We start from the raw sequence: 22,150 nt of genomic DNA on the forward strand, positions 1-22,150 counted from the left end.
CTAAATTATGAAACTGAGTTTGGCCTATACAATGAGTCCATTGAAAAGATTTGGGTACCATGGGGCTAAAGGCCTCCCAGGTTGAAACTAATGGAAAACATTTATTACTTGCATGCTCTAGAAATATACACTACAAAAAAAAAACAACTTGACCTTTTTGACCAGGCTTTGTGTGTTATATACCGTACTCTGCAAACGTCCCAGGCACATATAAAGAAATTCTGTAAAGCAAAGATACCTTCAAAATAATGAAATGAAACATTTCAAATGATAAAAACAGGAATAAACTAAACCAAATCAATATTTGATGTGACTATCTTCTGTCTTTAAAATGTCACACGTTCTCTCAGATAAACACATACATTGCAGATTTATAAGGAATTAAGTGGGTATGTTTTTACAGGCATCTTGGAGAAGCTACTACAAGTTCTTTCAGGGGACTTTGGCTGTCACATTTGTTTCTGCAGGTAAAATCATCCCCCGTTATGTTTTTATCAGAAGTCTGTTACTCAGTATGTTACTTTATTATTACTTTAATGTCATACAAACATTCTTCTCTAACTTTTTTTATGGATGTTTATGAAAGATATGTATAAAATATATTAAAAATAGGGCACCTAAGGCTTCTGAACAGTACTGTGTGTGTCTTGAACAGATCTTATTGGCATTATAATCATTTCCCCCAGAATCATTTCTTAATGGGGGCCTTTAGCACCACAGTACTCTACAATTAGTGTGTGTCCACAATTCTTAAATGTGCCAAGGCCAATCTCACTCAGGCATGACCAGAGAGTATTCGGTCTTGTTCTAGACCACTGATCTGCTGTAAAAACAGTAGAGGTTTCGTGCCCAGATACATGAATATGATTAAAATAATACAGTGACCGCTGTGTTACTGAAGGTTTTGAAAAATGAGCTGTTCGCACCACCGGATAAATCTGCTTCTGTGTAGTGTGGGGCCACAAAATACCAATCCCTGAAATTCAATATAGCTCTACTGACTGACTTTATCACACCACACTGCGTAAACATAGCACTGTGGGGCAGGAAAACAGTTCCACTTCTACTTTGTTTTCTTTCACACCATCAAAGATACACACACACACACACACACACACAAAGAAAGATTGATACAGACAAAATTACACAGACACAACTGATTTTTATTTAATTATAACAAGCAGGTTGATATTGAAATGCTTGTGTGTGTGTTATATATAAAATGGGGGGGGGGGTAGTTGTCCATCTGTGTGTGCGTGCGTATGTGTGTATGTGTCTGTGTGTATACACGTACTTTCATAATAGCATATCTCCAGCTGTTTTTTTTTTTTTCCAGAAAGGAAACAAGCATCCACACATGTATTTTAAGTCACATTTTATATTAAATTAATATTATATATCCCATATAAAATCCAGTATATCTTTTTGTTTGGGCACAAGTTGAAGTGAAAGAAGAAATTTCACTGACAGACAGAAGAACAAGTGACGGATAGAGTTACAAAAATAGAGCTTGTGGTAAAAGAGTGAAATTGCTTTGAGATGGTAGAGGACTTTAAATTGTATAGTTTAAGTATTTCATTATATGGATGAGCTGATGGTACAATCGCACTCATGTTCTATATTAAGGTTTTTTTTTGTTTTTTAAGATAATACATCGCTTCCATCAGGGATTAATTGTTCTGTATTTAACATGTACGCATCTCTTCTCTTTAATAGTGAAATCACGTATAAATCAAAACACCATGATGATCAGTGCTTCAGCCCTGGGAAATTTAGTGATTTAAAATGAATGTATTGAGAAAACTGAAGCAAATGGCAGGAAGAGGAGTCAGACCTCACAGGAGGTGATTCAGCAGTAGTGAGTGAAAATGATGAGAGGTTGTGACATGTAGACTGCTTATCTCACACGATTTTGTTTTCCAGAGCAGTGAGCCTCTTTGTTACGCCCTCCAGTAATTAAGTTGTCAAGGAAAACCATAAAACCAATGACGTCTATAGTGCATTCTTAAACTGTACAGTATAGTCTTGCTTAAAAAAAAAAAAACTTTACAAAAGAAATTACAATCCAGTAGTAAAATCTATGGATTCCAACATGTAATAACCTTAAAGGTATAATCACCTTTAAGGTTATTACATGTTGGAATCCATAGATTTTAATGGTTTAATGGCTTAATGGTTTCCATCAGATTCCTGAATATTACTTTTTTTATTACTATTAATACTACTATCATCACCAGAACCCAGTAGTGGATTCTTTTGTAGCCCTGGTTACCATCAGAATAAAATTAGTTAACTATCAGGAACACCACATTCCTTTAATTGATAATTGCAAATCACCAAAAACACATTAAAAATCATTTAGGAACCACTAGATATTTATATGGTTTCCAAAAAGTAATATCTAATTTTCACATACTTAAATAGATGTTTTTTCTACACACATACTTACCCACTTAGACTATTTAACTGTTTGATACAAATATAGAGTAAAGGATATATTTCTTTGTTAATGCCTGGAGTGCCTCTTCCACTTTTTTCTGGAACTTCATAAGAGACTGACATTCACAGGGATCCTCAACTGCAAGTGCAAGAACAGTTAAATTAGCAAGTATATGTTAAGTGTATTGTAATGCTATTTTCTATTGTAGTGGTTTTACCTATACAAGTGTTGATTTGCAGCTTTGTGCCAATCTCTTTTATGGCTTTGAAGTCAGCAGTATAGAAATAATTTTCAGGATCAGAGGCGATTAATTTCAACTCGTCCTCAACTGCGCTTCCGACTCCTATAGCATACATCTTGAATCCTAAAATACAAACCCAAACAGATAAGTAAATGCTCCTTGAGCTCTAGGGTTACACTAAGCTAGTTTGAGTGTCCTTTATTGTTACCGCTCTCCTTGGCCTTCCTTGCAGCATCTCCAATGTAGTCTTGTGACCTGCCATCAGTGAGGACGATGCCCACCTTGGCTGCCCCAGGCCTGGCACCATGGGCAATGCTGAAGCTTTTGTCCACCATGTAATTGATAGCCTGGCCAGTCATGGTTCCACGCTCCATGTAGTGAATCTTCTTCACAGCCTCTTTGATGCCTTTCTTGGAGTTATACAGTCCAAGAGGAAACTCCTGTTTGACAGCACTAGAGTACTGCACTACACCCACATGGGTATTTTTGTCTGACACATCTAGCTTGTCCACGATCATCATGATCCACTTCTTCACCAGCTCAAAGTTCTCTGGCCTCACACTTTTTGATCCGTCGATCAGGAAGACCAAATCTGTGGCAGCATCATTGCAGCCTGAAACAGCAAGAATATGGAGCAGTTTGTGGTTGGATGCTTCAGGCAGTTATGGACTTGGGAGGACTTCTAGTGCCTTCTGGTTTGTTTGCAGGTATAATAAAGACATTTAGCCAGTACAGACACATACTCACCAGTGCAGGAACGACCATCTTCCTTGAGTGTGTAGCCCTCTCGGCAGGCACACTTGAATGATCCAGGCACGCTGATGCAAATGTGCTCACAGTCATGATCACCTGTTGCGCACAAGTCGGACACTGTGCCGCCATGGGTGTCACGCACATACACACAGGACGGTAGGTGGGGTGAGTTAGAAAGGAGAGAATAATACTATGTTAAGTGAGAAATGGAAGAGTAAGTCTTTGGATCATATTTAATGAGTTGCTGTCCTCTATTCAGAAAACAACAAATCCTTAAAACAGACTGGAACATATCAGAGGACCATGCACCTGAGGGGAACTAGGCACCTGAGGCACCTTTTAGGCAGGTTATAATGTACTTTCAGGTGACTGTTGCTCTGATAGAAGTTTTCTGTAGCACTGGTTCTCAACTTTTGCTCAATTGTCTTTGTAACTGAGTATTTCCGGTTAGTTCTGTCAGATGTTGAGAACCACAGCACTACAAGAGTTACATTCATAACGTTGATCGCATGTGCTTCGCTCGTCCCAACTCAGCAGGTGGGATAGAAACGAGCACTAAAAGACAGCATGCTCCCAGAAACCCCATGCCTTTTACAGACTATGAAGGGTTAAAAATGTACTTTTGACCCTGATGATGATGAATGATGACGATGATCCTTCTTGAGGAGTCCATCCTTCCATCCCTCCCTTACCAGCTACCTTTCTCTTTTCTCATATACTCACCACAAAAGGCTTCCTGGAACTTCTGGGTGAGCTTCTCAATGAAGCCATAGCTCTCCACGTAATCAGTGTGCTCATCCAGAGGCTCACTGGCCATCTGCTTCAGCGTGGTCATGTCCACTCGGCCCACACCGATGGCATATATCTCAATGCCTGAGTCCCGTGCCTTTGCTGCAATGGCACTCACGTTGTCCTGTGGCCGCCCATCTGTCACAATGATTGCTACCTGTGTTCACATGAAAGATGAGTTGGTTATAATGATAATAAAAATGAATCTGTGGATACCAAAGAATTGTAAAGATTGGCGTTTTTAGTCTATCTAAGGTGTATAGAGTGTAACTTTTTCCTGACCTTCCTGATATCAGAGGGTTTGATGCGTGCACCCTCTGCCTCGCTGAAGGCCACATTCATGGCAAACTGGATGGCCAAGCCAGTCATGGTGCCAGAGGAGAGTGGCTCAATCTTTGATACAGCCTTCATAAGTGCAGGCTTTGCCTTGTAGGACTTCAGTGACACCTCATTCTTCACCTTGCTGGCATAGTTCACAACACTCACGCGTATGGCATCAGGCCCCACATCCAGACCCTCTATTATCTTATTGAGGAACACCTTGACCTGCTCGAACTCAGCGGGCCGTACACTCCGAGAGCTGTCGATGATGAACACCAGGTCAATAGGCTTGGTCTTACATACTCCTGGAGCTGCAAAGGAGAAGGAAAGATGCCAGAAGAATTGGGATCATTCTTGGAGAAATTGCAGTTTAAAATAGTACAGTTGTATTAATCTACATAGAGCTGGTGTTCCAGTGACCATGGTAAGAGTGAAACTCTAACCAGAATGTGCTAACCAGGTATATGCAGCACCAGAATCCAATGACATGTAAATGTCAGAGGGTTGCTTATCAAGATATATGCCGTTGGTCAAGCTAAAACATTCAACAAAATAAACATGGCTCTAATAGTTCTGGGTAACATGATCGCATTGAGCCCTTTGCTGGGGTACGTGTGCGTGGGAGGGGTAACAGGGGGATGAGACTGAAGGTAGGAGTGTAAAGTCAGCTCAGTAAACTTACAGTGCTGGCAAGCCTCATAATAACTCCCATTGATTATACATGCAACCACAGGTATTTGCACGTAGGCACACATACACACCCGGTGTAAAGGACTTCTTTGTACACAACTGTAGAATTGATGTGAATATATTTCTGTAGATTTTTGCAGATTTTTTTCCCCAACTGTTTCTTCACTACACAGCAATCAGCTACTGTACCACCTGTATAATCTCTCCGGCTCTAGCACTCATCTTCACACTTGCATGTACATATCTGTACATCATGCTTGCTATCAGTAATATTCTCTATAGTGTGTAGATAAACTCTAGAATGCAATAACTTTCAATGTGTAAGACTGAACAGATGACATGATGGTAAAGAGAGGTGTAGTGAGGGGAACCAATGAGACAACAGGGAACAATGATGATGGTGTTTGTAATTGCTCTTTTTAGATGTGTGTGTTACTAATGATACACAGTGGGTCTGTGAGTAGTGTGTCCAAGTATATGGGTAGATTGGATATACAACAAAAGTCATCCCAAAGGTACATAGATAATATTGCTCAATACATATATTGAACTATAGCCCTGGGCACACACCCACACACAGTCATGAATCATGTTTAAGATATTTGTCTGTTATCTGCCACTATGCACAAAATCCTACAAAAACTACACTTTTTGAAGGAAAAAAAAGTTTCATCTAAAACCATTAACCTCTTTAGAAGCCTTTCAGGGAGCTGAAGAACCCTTTTTGTAAGCCTGTACAGAGGAACACACTTAATATCTATAACTTCCTGTAAATTCTCTGTTTGTCTGAGCAAATGTCAGGCCCTTGAACTGCTTAATTCAATTTTAAATCACTTTGAATTTGGGAACCAAATAAATAAATATAAATTTACATACAGTACATACAAAAATTAAAATGTACAACAGTAAGTGCTAACAAAAACTGCAATGTACACCAGTAAGTGCTGATCAGTTTCACTCAATTAAGCTTCAGTGCTGACTGTGTTTTTATATATTTTTGTTTACTAAGTATTATTTTGTATTGATGAAGGTGTTTAAATCAGACATACACTTTTGGAAAATAAAAAGGTTCCATCTACCTCCCTAAAGTTTTTTCCTCTGGGGGATCCATTAAAAGTTCTTTGTAGAACTCTGTAAAAGTTGGTTTCTCTTTTAGAAAAAAAAAAAAAAGAAGTTCTAAATGGAACCCATTATTGAGGTGTAAAATTGTAGGGTTCAAAGTAAAGGTGTTCATCGCCTGATTCTATACATACATACATACATATAAATATTAGTTGGTTTTCTCACCCATGGCAGCAGCATATGGATGGTCCACTGTAGCTTGAGCTCCCAAGATGCACAGTAGCATCACAAACCCTAGCAACGCCATACTGTATGTAGCAAGAGATCTAATGACAGTCTCGGCAACCAGCTGCACACTGATTTAAAGCGAGTGAGAGACTCTCAGGTTATCAGTGCACACACAGTACAGATGCACTTATGGTAGGTCTAAGAGACTTCCCCTCTTATCCAAGGTGTGTCTATAAGAGTTCGTTGGGGAGGAGGGGGAATACCTGCAACAGAAATTACAGTTTGGAAAGGAAAGACAAACATACCTTGATCTATGCAATGTGTACGTGTGTATAAGGTGGACCAGGTTAGTTTGGGGTTCTGGGAGGATCTTTGACTTTGGGTCGGATTCAAATAAACATTCCAATGAATCTCTCTTTTCTGGCCAGTTTTCCTCTCAAGGTAATATCACACATACATCAATTTATCCACAGGATGTGTGCGGGAAGCATGAGTGGCATACGAACACAGCTGGCCCTGTTTGAGCTTGTAAGTGAGCGTGTGTAAAATATATGTATCGTACAGAGCTTTGTAAATCCATATGTGAAAGTATGTAGGTATATGGGTGTGTACACATGTAAAGCCCAAAGAACTTCTAGGATCTTGTTATGGATTCACTGTGAAGGGATGTGTGTGTGTGCGAGAGAAAGAAATTGTATTTTTACTTAATGAACATAAGCTGTATAGACAGATTAATATGTTTTAGCTGATCAATAATGTGTGTATGAGCTATGTACGATACAAAGTTGGTCAGTGTACAACAAATCCAAATTCAGCAATGGCCAAGATCCTGAAAACAAGCTCAAATGTATACTGTGAGTGAACACACACACACACACACACACACAGACACTTTAGACATGGCTTGGGTCAGACTCTGCCCACTGCCAATAATAAGTCGTACACCCCCCCCAAACCTTCCCCGAAAAGAATAATTTTTCACACTTATTTGCCTTTTATCTGCCAATATGCTAAAAACCAACAGCTAAAAATGCCCAGAGAAATAAACTATTAAACTACAACTTCCCGTAATCTCTCCGTTTGTCCATGTAAATATGTTTGTGTGGGGTTAAATATTTCTAACTTCTTGTACCCACACCTGCATTCTGGAAAAACTATCAATCTATTCTATAGTAAAAAGTCCAGACAATATAACATTTGAAACTGGTTATGAGTTTATTTTGCATAATTATACTTTCTCTGGCATCATCTCTACATGAAATCTGTTTATTTCCATAAAACATTTCCAAAAACAAACAAAAAATAGCTTGGTTTAGAATGAACTTATATAATTTGAAATAATATCATTCTATTCTGTGTACATAATTTTGCCTTATTTGTTTTAACCTCTAATTAATACATACATCACATTCTCTATGGTCATTTATCTTGGCATCTCTGAGGTCCACAGTCAGGATTTCATGTTGGTGGAAATCACAAGTTTAGGAAAAACCAGCCAAATAAAAGGAAGATTCAATATCAGATCCTCAAAATATAGTCACTGATGAGAATGGCAGAATAAATGGGAATAACACTGGTTTAAAGCATATAACATAAAACCAGTGAAAGCAGGCTTGTGCATATTAAGCTTTGTAGCTAGGAATATGAACACTAGAAAGTTGTGTCTCTTTATTTGTGTACAGATATGTGCCATCGTGTACGTTGCTGGTATAGGAGTGCATGAGACAAGTCTGCGTGCTTGTTTTATGCCTTATGACTTCTGAGAATTAGGGAACATGGCCTCATGTTTCATCTTCAGAGCCTCATCATAGGAGGGCAGTTTCACCTGTGAATTAAAAACAATGCAAATTTGGTACATGTGTACAAAAGTACAAGAGAACGTAAAAGGTGATTGCATATGTTCACTTATGCAATAAGAGGATCAATGTCAGCTGACTACCTGGACACAAATGTTAACTGCGTATGTTAATGCAAAAAACAGGTGCAAAAGTAGGTTTGTGTTGCAGAGAATGTGATTACAAAGTAAATCCTGCAACTAAAAATCACTCACCATCACAGAGTTCTCAGCCGCTGGGACACGCTCTCCCTTTAGTGCATAGTAACAGCGAATGGACACCTGGAACATATACACCTATGGATCACAAAAACACAACAGCAAGCTTTATTAATCCTCAACACTGACTGTATCCAAGTCCTGAATTGTATACACAGAGAGGTAGACAGACTGACCACAAATGCAAACAATAAAAATTCTAAAATAAACTCATTTCAGTTCTCATTTCTCAAATTAAATTCCCTACAAATACACATACAGTAAGGATTCAATTTCAACTAAAGACAGAGAGCTCTTTTTGACTAACTATAAGTTCTAGCTCCACCTCCCTCCAGCTTTCCCGTCTCTCCAACATTGCTCTTCTGTTTTCACACAGCTGTAAAGCTGAAAAAGACCTTTACTGTGTCAGTCAGTCAGCTACCGACAGAAGAGAAGATGCATTTTCTGGCCATGCATTTTAAGGTAAGTAGCACAGCAGCTTCGAACATGAAGATGTGAATGTGTGAATGTCAATGCGAGCAAATGACAGGAAGTGGTGGACTATCTGTGGTGCGTGTCAAACGTATTTTGAAATCGCTACAGATACTCAAATACATACATGGTCAAAAACCATGCGCACAGCATAGAAAGCAAACCTTCAGCAGTATGTACATCACGAAGAGGACTCCAAATATCAAGGTGGCACGGTTCAGCTCCTCTCCATCCAACCTGGCCCCGCCTTTTAGGTTTGACTGCAAAGACATAGAGAAAAGGCATATAACTAATGTCATGTCATGCCTTGGTGTTAGCAATGGAAAAGAAAGCAAAGACATTATTTGTAGTAGTGTCGTCAGTTTTGTGCATTTATTAGGATAACATGTTAACACGTTTATCAGGACTGAGCACTGCAAACACGCACACAAACATAATAACCCTGTACTGTAGGAATGTTACATTTAGTCACGGTGTCTAAGCTATAAACATAATTAAGCCCTGTTTATATACCATTAATTCTCAGTGAAATAGGAGATGGAGAACAAGACTGTTCCAACTCGCATGATTAACTTTAGGGATAGTTTTTATCCAATTGTTATAAAATTGTTAAACACATTGATGTGTATCATCAATAACGATATTGGACTCTTTCAAAGTTCATTACTGGCACTGTGACTTTATTGTCTGGTAATTGTTATTTGGTTATTTTGTATTTAGTAGTATTGTCTATTGTATTTTGGTCTTGTTTATAGTCTGTGGAGAATTAATTGCATTAAAGCAAGAATTTCATTGTACTTTGTATATGGTACTTGTACATAGGACAATAAACGGTCTGATTTGACTAAATATTAGATTGGGTGAGTGCGAGTTTCTCACAGCCAGCCGTAGAGCATCTCCATATGTGGGAGTGCCAGGAAGTCCAAACCGAGCATCAAACAGGGAGAGCAGACTCAGAGCCACATCAATAAACATGAACATCGCAAAGGGCATCACACACATCGACCCCTTTGACACAGAGAAATAGAGGTTACAGACAGATTCTTGCACACACACACACACACACACACACACAATAATAATCTCCATATGAAAAGTAAGTTTCTATTCTTAATGTTCATGTTTTCAAGGCTCTTAAATGTTGAAAGGTGTGTGTGTGTGTGTCTGTTTTATAAAGAGTATTAAGAGAATATAGAAACAGACGCTTTTCTGGAGACTCATAATTCTGGGTAAACTGTGTTGTGTACTACCAAACTCATGAGCAATGAACAGAGATTACAATACATTCCTTCCGGTGTGTGTGCACACATACACACACAATTAGGAAATAACTCAAACACACACATTCAGAGAATTTTAATTGAAATCTTATCACTGTTACATAACATTAGTTATGTGTAGCTTGTTCTTCACATTTATCTTGTAAACAGGTTTGAATGTTTTCACTAACTTGAACAGCTAAGATCGAGTTAGTGATAAACATAATGACTTAATATGTTCAGATAAGATGGAATGACGAGACTATTTTTAACCAAATTTAAAAAAAGAACCATTTAGATTTCATGCACAGCCAGACACGCACATGTTTACCTTACGGTGAGACAGCATAACCAGCACACTGGAGAATGACATCAGAAACAATGTAATGAAGTTGGTGCTAATCTCAACTACACACGAATAATAAAAAAAAAAACACAGAACAAGGACATAATGACATTAATGTTGTGAACTTGATATTAAGCAAACTGTAATTTATATTTCAAATATGAAATGATGTGCCAATGGTAAACTAAAACTCATTCATAGAAAGATTCATCCATTTTTAGGATTAATAAAACTGCAGAACCAGTTTTGTCCAGTAACGGGCTCATAAAGAGAAAAATAGTTCATGGGACCATCTACTCATGTGTCAGAATGGGAGTTACACTAGCCTGCACATTTTAAAGGTCATTTCTTTTTGCCTGATTCAAGTAACCAGTTCTCGACTTATAAAAGTAGAGACAAACAGATTCTACTGGGCAGAACTGGTTAGGCAGAGCTTATAATAACTGATAACGTTATTCATTTCCTAGTATTTTGATAACAAAGAGCCATTAGATAACATTCTAGTGAAAGACTCACAGATGCAATTGCCATGGGTACGTTTCATTTCAGTATAGGAGACAGTGATGGGATCTTTCTCTCGGATTATTCCAGTGATCAAATCCACAGCCACCAGCAGATTAAACACCTACACACACACACACACACACACACACACACACAGAGAGAGCAAGAATGAATTCGAGTCTGAGGAAATAAGTTCATGAGTATGGTCTGTGTCTTTGGATGTGTATACTCTGGCAGCAGGTATGTTTTCATTTCTCTCCGTAAGCCAATACTAACAGAACCAGTGCCCCAAGAACAGCGATTCATTCAGAAAAGCCTGTATAAGTGTAAACTGCAGAACACATGCAGACAACACACAGATAGTGATGGAGAACGCTCCCTTGCGCAGTGTTTTGTGAAGGCATTTTACGTGAGATTGAGCTGATTGAGGTTTCCTGCGAGACTGCTGACCCAAACATGTTCTTGTTCAGAACTTCCTCCAGTACACAGTGGATGTTGCACCACAGACTGAGCACAATGTGGGAGTCACGAACTTACATAATAAATCAGATTTACACAGTAAAATGCTAATATTTTGCCAATATCAAGAAATGTAATGTAATACTAAATCAGATTATTGTACATAGAAATCCTTGTCCAAAAAATTCTCATAATAGAGATTCTTCAAATAGATAATTTCCTGGAAACTCCCTCTTTTTTCTGGTGTTGAATCATTTTCTTAAGAATAAAAATTAATACAGAGTAATCAGCTTCCATTCCTGGAAACTACGCAGACCGAGTCAAACAGTACTGCTAATGACTTTACATGGGTGTGTTACTCATTCAAAATGTCTCCCTGCTACATCTCCGTATAGCGAATTCTGTGTATGAGCCCAATCATCAACTTCCCCTTTCATGCTACACAGAATGAAATGAACCAACACTGTCACTGCTGTTGATCAAACACAGCACAGAAACAGGAAGAACTGAGATGTACTTAAGCGCAGATTCACTGTTCACACACCATTAAAAACAACTACTACATTTTGTCTGTAATGACATTTACTGACACACATCACAAATCTACACACACAAACACACATTTATATAGACATTTTAAGCTAAACTAAATGCCTCTTTATCCCAGTGCTGTAAAATGCTTTGTCCCCTATATGAATGTGTAAGTACGCAGGTAAACATTACCAAGTAGAAGATGGCAGAGGCTCGGGTGGCCGTGTTGACATGGCAGCAGAGGGACCGTGTTCCAGACATCTTTCTCCGGTTTGCTTACACACACACACACACTCACAACATGAGACATACACTAACAGACACAGCCTTAAAAACCACACTGACACTTCCTGATGCTGACACGCATGCACAAAAACCCTGAGAGGTTTCACACACACATTGTCATACTTCCACAGGCTCCATTTTGTGAAACGCATAAGAGAATGTAAAACTTTAACAACTAAAGTTAAATCAGTTTTACAACTTCATGGTGATTTCTATGCTACAGGCCTTTGAGAATTAGGTCATTAAACTTTTCAATATTTTAGGATTATTCTATTGTAGTGCTCTACTAGTGTACTGTACATGATCTCAATCAAATAGCTGCAAATGGTTTTAAAAGGAGTCAAGACTGTCTGAACTTAATATGGATAAAAGTTCGCATGAACCCTAGTTTTCACATATATAGACAATATATACTAGATTAGTGTGATCTACCCAAAGTAGTATTGAGAGCACTGTTGTGTTCTCAAATGTTGTGAAACTTCAGTAATAGTTGTAATGTAAATATAAAATTTAATGTCTTCAATAAAAACATTATAAGTGCTCAAGCTAATACTTGCAAAAACCTTGAAACTGTACTGAGAAAACAATATTTAACCTGATCAACCTTGACATAATTAATAAATTTTGGTGAAACAGAGCCCTCTAGTGAATACATGATGCTCATGCCACAGAACTCAAATATAAACACAGAAAAGGTCTAGTTTGACATGTTTACTTTCAGTTGGCCCATGAAAGGCCATTGACATACTCATCAAATGAAAAAACGCAAGCTGAACTAATAAGAGACGAAGGGCACTTTATTAAAGTCTGCAGTTAACAACAACAACAAAAAAAAACACAAAAAGTACAGAAACAAACAGACTGCAGACTCTCAATTTCCTGTTAGTGCTGCTGGCCCTGAAACACACAACAGGAAGTCATTTCACACAGGAACACACCCACACATAACCACACAATTTTGCGACTTCTCAGAACTCTCACATGCACTATGTAGACACACATGAAAGCAGTGTTTGTTTTAGTAATATAACAAACTTTATATGTAAATTACAAATGAATATATATATTTTTTAAATGAACCCTGGCAGTGAGCAAGTAGATCAGGGACAAGCATTCAAATCTGCTTTTTTTTTTTCTTTTCTTTTTTTAAACATTTGTGTTATTCCTGAGTTTCTGTGAAACACATCCCAAGCGTTTTATTCCAAAAATCATGTCTATATATTCTATATAAATTTTTGGAGTGCCCTTCCCTGCATATGCAACTCTGGTATAATAATGATTATTGTACCACTCCTGCAGGTCTTATTTTATTCTAACTTGCCTGAAATCTTTTCAATTAAACTTTGCTCTATTTTCCAAACAGTGTACGTGCATGGTGCCCTGAGATGGACTGGTGTCTCACCAAGGGTGTATTCTCACCTCGCATGCAGAGTTCCCAGGAATCCACTGCAACGATGACCAGTACAAAATGGTTACTGAAGATGAATAAATGAATGAAAATAGATTATTAATTTCAACTATGGCAACCCAAACCAGGATAAAGCATTTTCAGAAGATGAATGAATGAACATGGTACACAATAGCACACCATGTGAGCACTGCATCGAAGACACTCCCATTTAACATAGCCTTTCTATGTGAGCATCATAACCTCAAACATCTAACCTCAAACTACCACTGGCATGAGTAAAAAACCTCCTGCTCCTCCAGATTTTTTGTCCCAATATGCAAATCTAGAGAAATGTACTGTGCACCCAAATATAAACAGTATAATGCAGAATTTTCTTTGGGGAACATTTAGGGATTTATTTGCAGCCTGGTACATTACAGTATAGTACTCTACAATGCACAAAGTTGTGTCTTACTTAGATGTAGACTTATTGCAGCGAATGACCCATTACCCTTTATTACATGGTATGCAAAAGCATCACTCATGGCATTTTCCGTTTTATTCAATGCAGTGTTAAGGGGGGGGACGACAAACAATTTAGCACCATATAGATCCTTTAAAGTACTCAGCAATCTTTAGCTTACAGACACACATTTGCACACACCTGTCAAAAGTGAATGGGTGAGAAGTCACAATGGAAAATGGTCTCTGCCTCGCTAACTCTGACTGGCTGACTGTGTCCGGTTTCCTCCAGCTCTGTTTTGACACTGGCGAGCAAGGGGTCAGGGGTGGCAGGTTTAGCCAGGCTAGGGCATGATGCCCCCTGAGGTGTGATGTAAGACTGGGGCTGGACCAGAGATGAATAGTGGCTCTCACGACCATGGGATGAGAACTGGGGCTTTAGGACTGCATGAGGAACCTGAACTGAATGACCGTACATGTCACCAGTCCATGGGTATGTCTGCAGTGCTGAGCACACAAGCAAAAACAGACAACTTTATCACAAAAGAACCTTTAGCAGAGCAAATGCATGTGTACACATGCGCTTTTCTTACCCTGTAGCCCAGGCTGAAGTAGTACCTGGCTACCGTTTTGGCAGTGGAAGTAGGCATGTCCTCCGTTGGTGCAGGGTAGCAGGCTGCTACTGGTTCCTGGGTTCAGGGGCATACAGGAAGTGGCAGTGCCCTCACTTGAGTTAGGGGTCAGATACGGAGATGGGGTGAGGTATGATATTCGTGAGTATTGTGGCAATAGTGCGTTCGGCTGCTGTGGGTGTACGTTATTTTGTTGGGGAAGGAGAGTGCCAGGTTGTTGAGGCAATAATGTGCTGGACTGTTGGGGGTATGTCATGAGCTGGTATGACTGAGTGTTTCCAGCAACAGCCTCATATTTAGTTGAAGAGTCCACAGAATCATAGTTAAACCTGTAATACAATAAATTCTTGTTTATTTTTGTAATCTACCATGAAAAAGCAAGAAACTTTACTTGCATCATGTTATTTATTAAAAATGATCCCAACATTCAATGTTTCTTGCAAATGAGGGAACTGTGTGGTAGCTTGCCCTCTAGTGGTGTATGAGGGTTATGCAGCTGCTGATGCTGGCACTCACCCACTTTCAGTGTGCATGCTGAAGGACTGAGGCTCACAGTGCTCTGGTGTGTCCAGCAGTATAGACAGCGTGTGTGTAGGGGGGTTGTATGCAGCAAAGAAGGGTAGTGAGGCACGGCGCAGAGGTGGGGGACTCTGCATGAGGGGATGCTTATAGTCCCCTGCACTCCCCTGAGACACAGTAGCTGCCATATCCACAAAGCCTGGAACATGGATACACAATTCAAATATGGATATAAATGTTTATGAATAGAAAATATTTTCAGCACACACTCACTGTAGACAAAGCAAGAGACAAAAAACAATTACACAAAATTACACACACACACAATCAGCCATAACATTGAAACCACAGACAGGCGAAATAAATAACATTGATTACCTCATTACAATGGCACCTGTAAAGGGGTGGCATACATCAAGCAGCAAGTGAACAGTCAGTTCTCGAAGTTGAGGTGTTGGAAGCAGGAATAACGTACAAAGGTAAGGATCTGGACGACTCTGACAAGAGCTAAATCATGATGGTAGGCACCTGGGTCAGAGCATATCCAAAATAGCAGGTCTTGTGGGGTGTTCCTGGTGTGTAGTACCTACCAAAAGTGGTCCAAGGAAGGACAACCGGTGAACCAGTAACAGAGGCAAGGGCACCCAAGGCTCATTGATGCGGGTGGGGAGTGAGGCTAGCCTATCTGATCTGATCACATTTTCTTTTACTTTATGTGGACGGCCAGGTGCATGTGCATCACTTACCTGGGGAAGAGATAATACCAGGATGCATTATGGGAAGAAGCAAGACTGCAGAGACAGTGTGATGCTCTGGCCAATGATCTGCTGGGAAACCTTGGATCCAGGCATTTATGTGGATTTTACTTTGACACGTACCACCTACCTAAACGTTGTTGCAGACCCCTTTACACCCCTTCATAGCAACGGTATTCCCTAATGGCAGTGGCCTCTTTCAGTAGGATTAATGCACCCTGCTACACTGCAAAAATTGTACAGGAATGGTTTGAAGAACATGACAAAGTTCAAGGAACTGACCCCAATTCCCCAGATCTCAATCAATCAGAGCTTTTGAGTCCATGTCTTTACAGGTCAGAGCTGTTTTGGCATCACAAGGGGGACCTACACAATATTAGGCAGGTGGTTTTAATATTATGGCGGATCGGTTTACATATACATACACACCCACCATTCATTTTAATAGGAACACCTGTAAACCTGCTCATTTATGCAGTTATCTAATTAGCCAATCATTTGGCAGCAGCACAATGCATAATATCATGTAGATACAGGTCAAGAGCTTCCATTAATGTTCACATCACATCTCAGAATGGGGAAAAGGTGTGACTTTATCCATGGCATGATTGTTGAAGCCAGACAGGCTGGTTTGAGTATTTCCAAAACGGCTGATCTCCTGGGAATATCACACCCAACAGTCTCTACAGTCCACACAGAATGGTGAGAAAAACAAAAAACAAGTAAGCGACAGTTCTGTGGGTGGAAAACCCTTGTTGATAAAGAGATCTGAGGAAAATGGCCAGATTGGCTCGAGATGACAGGAAATATACATACATTCACTGGGTACTTTATTAGGAATGTTATACTAATACGGAGTAGGGCCTCCCTTTGCTCTTAAAACAGATGTTGGAAACATTCCTTTCCATGTTCACATGACTGCATCATGCAATTCCTGCAAATTTTTCAGGTGCACAGAAAGGCCACTGAAGTAGACTGAACTCATTGTCATGTTCATGAAATGAGTTTGAGAGGACATTTGCTTATTGACATGGTGCATTATCATGCTGGAAGTAGCTATTAGAAGATGGTAAATTGTGGCACATGGTCAGCCAAATAGGTTGTGGCATTCAAGCGATGATTGATTGGCATTAACGTGCCAACATTCCCCACACCATTACACCACCTCCACCAGCTTGGACTGTTGACACAAAGCAGGTTGGGTGCATGGATTCATGCTGCTGTTGTCAAATTCTACCATCTGAGTTCCTCAGCAGAAAACAAGATTCATCACACCAGACTACGTTTTTCCAGTTCTTGGCTGACAGAGGTGGGACCCGACATGGTCTTCTGCCCATCCGCCTCAAGGTTCGGCATGTTGTGCATTCCGAGATACTTTTCTGCTCTCCACAGTTGTACAGAGTGGTTATTCGAGTTACTGTAGCAGTTTTGTCAGCTTGAACCAGTGTGGCCATAAGGCATTCCCATCCACAGAACCGCCACTCACTGGATGTTTTTTCTATATTGCACCATTGAGTAAACTCTAGAGACAAAAATCCCAGGAGATCAGCAGTTATAGACATACTCAAACCAGTCCATCTGGTACCAACAATCATGCTATGGTCAAAAATCACAGATCAAATTCTGATGGTTGATGAACATTACCCAAAGCTGCTGGCCCATATATGCATGATTTTATGCACTGCACTTCTGCCACGCAATTGGCTGATTATACAAGTACAGGTGTTCCTAATAAAGTGCTCAGTGAGTGTATATATAAAGCTCTACAGGGAATTCCACTGGGAAATTCCAGATTATAGTTGCATTTGCTCACATGTTCAAATTGTTTCCTGTGACAACCAGACAGCATGTGTACAGCAGGTAGTGCAGGCCAGGTGAAACGAACATGGAACTTTTACACAAGTAAAATGTCAAGTCCCAGTTTATAACAAACAGAACAGACAACAGTGATATTAACTAAGGAGGTTGGTTTCACTACAGTTGAGCAACATCCTTTCAAAATTTGTAAACCTTTTTATGTATACTTTACATAGATTTTATAAATATTTTATGTTTGGCATGACATGCTTTTCATCCATCTTGTTTTTGTCACAAATTTGAGCGAAAAAGTCCAATTTGATTTGATTTGTAGAAACCTGCCTTGGAATCAAATTTGAGACATTAAAATGTAGCTTGAATTTAACTGGAAAATGCATTTCTTTTTTTATATTTAAACATTCAGAAAGTCTTTCCCAATCAAATCAGATGTCAATCAATCAATCAATCAATCAATCAATAGGAGCTATCTGAATATAGCTATGCAGTATACATGGTGTACATGTGGGAGAGACCTGGTGGGCTTGAGCAGCTGGGGAGCAGTGTACTGTAAGGAGGGAGTGTCTTTCCAGTTTCGGGGGGTTGGGATGCAATTGCAGAACCTGTGAAAATAGGAGGCCTACAAAACAGGTAAATACAAAACACAGTCAACACTGAAAAATGTATACTGTGAGAGGTGATGGTGTTTCAAAAGAAAAACCTGTGGACTGGGACTTGGGCAGGTGCCTGGGTCCGGGTCACTGGAGGCTTTCTTGTTGTCATTTTAGAGGTTTTACGCCATTTGGCACGACGATTCTGAAACCATACCTGAGAAAGAACATGTGCACAGTGCCATTATTTGATCAATTTGCACGTGTCTTTCATCAAAAGAAGAAAGAGAGGTCTGGAAACGAGACACAGGACTAACCATGACTCTCTGGGGTGTGACGCCAACTGATATTGCAATCTCTTTCCGCTTGTCTGCATCCGGATAATGATCATCTTGAAACATCCTCTCTAGCTCCTCCAACTGATCTATAAACACATAAGCTGTTCATGAATTTTCAGTAACCACATTTTTAGTTTCCCCATGTTGTGGTGGATGCAGAGCTGGGAACACTGGGTGCAACTCTGTTGAACAATCCTGTTTGCAAGGTATCATACACTTACATTCAGTCACACTTTGAGCAATTTAGATTGCCATTCCAACCATCAGGATGCTTTTGGGAGGAAACCTGGAGATAACCCATGTGGACCCAGGTAGAACGTTGAAACATGGCTTGTGGACTTGTAGGAGGCAAAGCTACCCCATGTGCCACCCCACAAGGTTCTCATATTCTGTGAAAATTAGTGAAATTACACACTCACTCACCAGTGCTGTAGGAGGTTCGTGTTTTCTTTTTGGGGGCTGGTACCAGTAGAGATGTGTTGCTGACACACGGTAAGGGTTGGGTGCTCGTCTCTGGATGTATTGCGTTTAATGATGCAGACCTGCTGGTGAAGCGGGTGTACCGGCGTGTGGTGTACACCTGCTGCAGCGTCACCTCCAGCTGCCCAGAATGGGTGAGTGTTTTGGGCTCCACAGAGGGGCTGCTCTCATATGCACGCTTGGTCAAACAGGAAACCTGGGGCATTGGCATGGGCACTGAGCTCTGGGTCTGAACCACTGGCTGCGTTTGTAGCTGAAACACAGAGTGATTGCTAGATGGGAGTGTGAGAGGTAGAGGATTCTGGGAAGGAGGAGGAGAAGATATCAAGGAGGTCTGTGAAAAGGATAAAGACTTGGCAGGACACAGCAGAAGCTCCTCGTTCACACTGCTCTCAACAGACTCCTCACACACCATCAACAGATTTACTGGGTCACTGGCGTCCAGCTGTTGGAGACTCTTCTGCTCCTGTGGTGGAGGGACCAGATCACCACTCACATCATTCCCTTTTCCATTGTCACACTTGCTTTTATTCTTCTCTGTCATTTCTACTTTACTTTCACCCATTTCAAACTCTGCACCTTCTTCATGATTATATTCATCATCCGTATCAACAAATACTTTTGCCACCCTTTCTGCCATTTCGTTTCCCGCTTCTTTTTTCTCTTCATCTATAGAACTAATTTTATGGTCTCTTTTTTGCTCTGCTTCTTCATCTACATTTCTTTGTTGTTCATTGACTCCGAGGGCCAGACAATGTTTCTCACATTCCTCCTCACATAAAGGACACGGGCTGCCTGTAAACAAAGGACATGGTTCATTGTTGAGCTAGACTGATGGCCCAATAACCCTTGATCAAAAGTTTGCAGTTATGGGAAGACAACAATTGGCACTGCACCCTGATATCACATCTCTGAGTGTGTAGTCATGTGCAATTCAGGCAGATGTAATGAGCCCTGCATCTCTAATGAGCTAGATTATTATTATTATTATTATTATTGTTTAGACCAAATTTCTTGAGCAACTAGAAAGTCAGTGCAGTACTGTCACTATGTGGCTGTACGTTTTGTACAAATGAATGAAGCAAGTATTCTGTTATTTTTTCATAGGCCTACCCTTCACATGGTGTAAACCCAAGAACAGAAATCTGCACACGCCATTAGGCCTAGTTAAATTTTACTATAGCCTTAACTTTAGTCCAACATTAAACGCCATGGGATGAAAATAATCTGAAACATGACTGGGGTTTCTGTTATCTGTTGTTCTAACTAATCATAAAAGTAGAAACTAGGCCGAAATGGTCGTAAACTAATAACCGCAAAACACCAGTTTCACAGGCTACCGAAACAAACCATGTTTTATAGATAAAATACTGTCTAAACATTCATTTAGGCTGAACCTAGAAGTAGTAAAACCTTGTTTGAAAAACCTCTGTTTTCAAAAACCGAATGGCTAACGACTACTAAACTTCCTCCCAGCTAACAATTACTCATTACCCTCCAATTATGCAATTATTAAACCGTTTGTGTAGTCTAATTTAGGTTAATTTACGCACCGTAATCACTAGCAAACAGAGAGTCCTCAGCCATCTTGTTGCGCAAAAGACCTCTAACTCAAACTACGTGTTTGAATTAGCTTAGAGCTAAAAGTGCCAGTTAAACGACAAAGCTCAATCTAAATCAGGTAATTAGTGCGGGTTCATTTCAATTAAACTGAAACAGCTGAGAAAGTTTCGTCACGTGACCAGTTAATGAAGCGCACCATTTTCCACAAGCGTCATCTCGCGCGTCTCTGAGGCGTGCGCGCGTGTGTGTGTGTGTGTGTGAGAGAGAGAGAGAGAGAGAGAGAGAGAGAGAGAGCGCGCGAGAAATGATAGAAGAGAACAGAAGGATGAGTTTATGAAATTATTTTTAAAGCTTAATGAAGATTTGTACACTCAGCATGACTGCTTAGTTAGCTATAGAAATGCCAACGTGTAGCTTTCTTGCTAGCACAATACACCTTAACACCAACACTCAAGTTTTTTTGGACTGAATCTTTCCCTTATTCGTTCCCTAATTAAAAGCTATGTCTGTCTCTAGGTTGCAGTCAGACACAAATCCTCTTTGGACACTCATCCAAGAGCATCCTTGTCTCAGAACATCTTAGTTATGACAGATTGCCTGCAACTTCTGCATACGTTGATCCAATTTCTTTAATTTTATCTTTTATGAAAACAGAATAAGATTCCAGAGTTCACCAGAGAAAAGAGCTTGTAAAATGGTCTATCTGTAGCCCAGCTGTTGTAGTGTACAAGTTAGCAGTGGATAAGAACCACCACTGACCAGATGTTATTTTAGTAATGCATTACTCTCAGAACATCAGTGACACTCAAACAGTGATTCATTCCGGTGAAACACACACCACGTCAAAATCCCTATGCTGAGAGTAATCCTTGACCCAAATAATATCTGGTCAGTAGTGGTCCTATGGTAGTCCCTTTCCAATGATGAATGGGGTAGACTAAGTAATCGTGTACCAATAATGTAATAATGTACCAATAATGTACACCTATATGGTACTTGTACCTAATAAAATGGCTTGTAAATGTAGGTACTAGATATTCCTAAAGAAACCGACACTGTGTGTATTAGAATAGATTAGATTTATGAATACAGTTTTAACTGTCAGGACAATTTTCCTATTTTTAGTTTATCTGAACTTTTTAAATAAGTTTTTTTTATATTTAGATGTTCAGCT

The 22,150-nt window shown here is 39.8% G+C and overlaps 4 protein-coding genes across 4 annotated transcripts; all 4 read right to left on the reverse strand.

The window, feature by feature from the left end:
* Positions 1-1,151: 1,151 nt before the first annotated feature.
* matn1 (matrilin 1) lies at positions 1,152-7,640 on the reverse strand. The gene is made up of 8 exons (XM_053613217.1): positions 6,522-7,640; positions 4,506-4,855; positions 4,158-4,380; positions 3,429-3,551; positions 2,890-3,294; positions 2,658-2,804; positions 2,498-2,578; positions 1,152-1,952 (listed from the first exon to the last, which is right to left on the reverse strand). The coding sequence occupies exons 1-8, from the start codon at positions 6,601-6,603 to the stop codon at positions 1,903-1,905; spliced, it is 1,461 nt and encodes a 486-aa protein (XP_053469192.1). The 5' UTR covers positions 6,604-7,640; the 3' UTR covers positions 1,152-1,902.
* A 75-nt stretch (positions 7,641-7,715) lies between these two features.
* Positions 7,716-12,479, reverse strand: LOC128600615 (lysosomal-associated transmembrane protein 4A). The gene is made up of 7 exons (XM_053613219.1): positions 12,340-12,479; positions 11,170-11,278; positions 10,639-10,715; positions 9,928-10,056; positions 9,213-9,308; positions 8,575-8,655; positions 7,716-8,349 (listed from the first exon to the last, which is right to left on the reverse strand). Exons 1-7 carry the CDS (start codon positions 12,406-12,408, stop codon positions 8,275-8,277), a joined length of 636 nt encoding a protein of 211 aa, XP_053469194.1. The 5' UTR covers positions 12,409-12,479; the 3' UTR covers positions 7,716-8,274.
* A 1,552-nt stretch (positions 12,480-14,031) lies between these two features.
* On the reverse strand, positions 14,032-15,627 carry LOC128600614 (uncharacterized). The gene is made up of 3 exons (XM_053613218.1): positions 15,433-15,627; positions 14,878-15,245; positions 14,032-14,791 (listed from the first exon to the last, which is right to left on the reverse strand). The coding sequence occupies exons 1-3, from the start codon at positions 15,621-15,623 to the stop codon at positions 14,490-14,492; spliced, it is 861 nt and encodes a 286-aa protein (XP_053469193.1). The 5' UTR covers positions 15,624-15,627; the 3' UTR covers positions 14,032-14,489.
* A 3,065-nt stretch (positions 15,628-18,692) lies between these two features.
* On the reverse strand, positions 18,693-21,000 carry LOC128600826 (homeobox protein Hox-D4a-like). The gene is made up of 4 exons (XM_053613529.1): positions 20,967-21,000; positions 19,357-20,208; positions 18,913-19,019; positions 18,693-18,812 (listed from the first exon to the last, which is right to left on the reverse strand). Exons 1-4 carry the CDS (start codon positions 20,998-21,000, stop codon positions 18,693-18,695), a joined length of 1,113 nt encoding a protein of 370 aa, XP_053469504.1.
* Positions 21,001-22,150: the final 1,150 nt, after the last annotated feature.

The sequence above is a fragment of the Ictalurus furcatus genome, chromosome 24 (assembly GCF_023375685.1).
Source record: "Ictalurus furcatus strain D&B chromosome 24, Billie_1.0, whole genome shotgun sequence".
Classification (NCBI taxonomy): Eukaryota; Metazoa; Chordata; class Actinopteri; order Siluriformes; family Ictaluridae; genus Ictalurus; species Ictalurus furcatus.

What these genes read in the sequence shown, in the direction of transcription:
- LOC128600614 (XM_053613218.1), bottom strand. Translation starts at nt 15,623, where the DNA reads ATGGCAGCTACTGTGTCTCAGGGGAGTGCAGGGGACTATAAGCATCCC. An exon ending in AGCATGCACACTGAAAGTGG is followed by an intron (nt 15,246 to 15,432) that starts GTGAGTGCCAGC and finishes ATTGTATTACAG; the next exon opens with GTTTAACTATGATTCTGTGG. An exon ending in ACTTCAGCCTGGGCTACAGG is followed by an intron (nt 14,792 to 14,877) that starts GTAAGAAAAGCG and finishes TTGTGTGCTCAG; the next exon opens with CACTGCAGACATACCCATGG.
- LOC128600615 (XM_053613219.1), bottom strand. Translation starts at nt 12,408, where the DNA reads ATGTCTGGAACACGGTCCCTCTGCTGCCATGTCAACACGGCCACCCGA. An exon ending in CCTCTGCCATCTTCTACTTG is followed by an intron (nt 11,279 to 12,339) that starts GTAATGTTTACC and finishes GTGTGTGTGTAG; the next exon opens with GTGTTTAATCTGCTGGTGGC. An exon ending in TACCCATGGCAATTGCATCT is followed by an intron (nt 10,716 to 11,169) that starts GTGAGTCTTTCA and finishes ATTCGTGTGTAG; the next exon opens with TTGAGATTAGCACCAACTTC.
- matn1 (XM_053613217.1), bottom strand. Translation starts at nt 6,603, where the DNA reads ATGGCGTTGCTAGGGTTTGTGATGCTACTGTGCATCTTGGGAGCTCAA. An exon ending in AACCCTCTGATATCAGGAAG is followed by an intron (nt 4,381 to 4,505) that starts GTCAGGAAAAAG and finishes ATGTGAACACAG; the next exon opens with GTAGCAATCATTGTGACAGA. An exon ending in CCAGGCATTAACAAAGAAAT is followed by an intron (nt 1,953 to 2,497) that starts ATATCCTTTACT and finishes CAACTTAATTAC; the next exon opens with TGGAGGGCGTAACAAAGAGG.
- LOC128600826 (XM_053613529.1), bottom strand. Translation starts at nt 21,000, where the DNA reads ATGGCTGAGGACTCTCTGTTTGCTAGTGATTACG. An exon ending in TCTGTTTGCTAGTGATTACG is followed by an intron (nt 20,209 to 20,966) that starts GTGCGTAAATTA and finishes CTTTGTTTACAG; the next exon opens with GCAGCCCGTGTCCTTTATGT. An exon ending in TCACACCCCAGAGAGTCATG is followed by an intron (nt 18,813 to 18,912) that starts GTTAGTCCTGTG and finishes GTTCTTTCTCAG; the next exon opens with GTATGGTTTCAGAATCGTCG.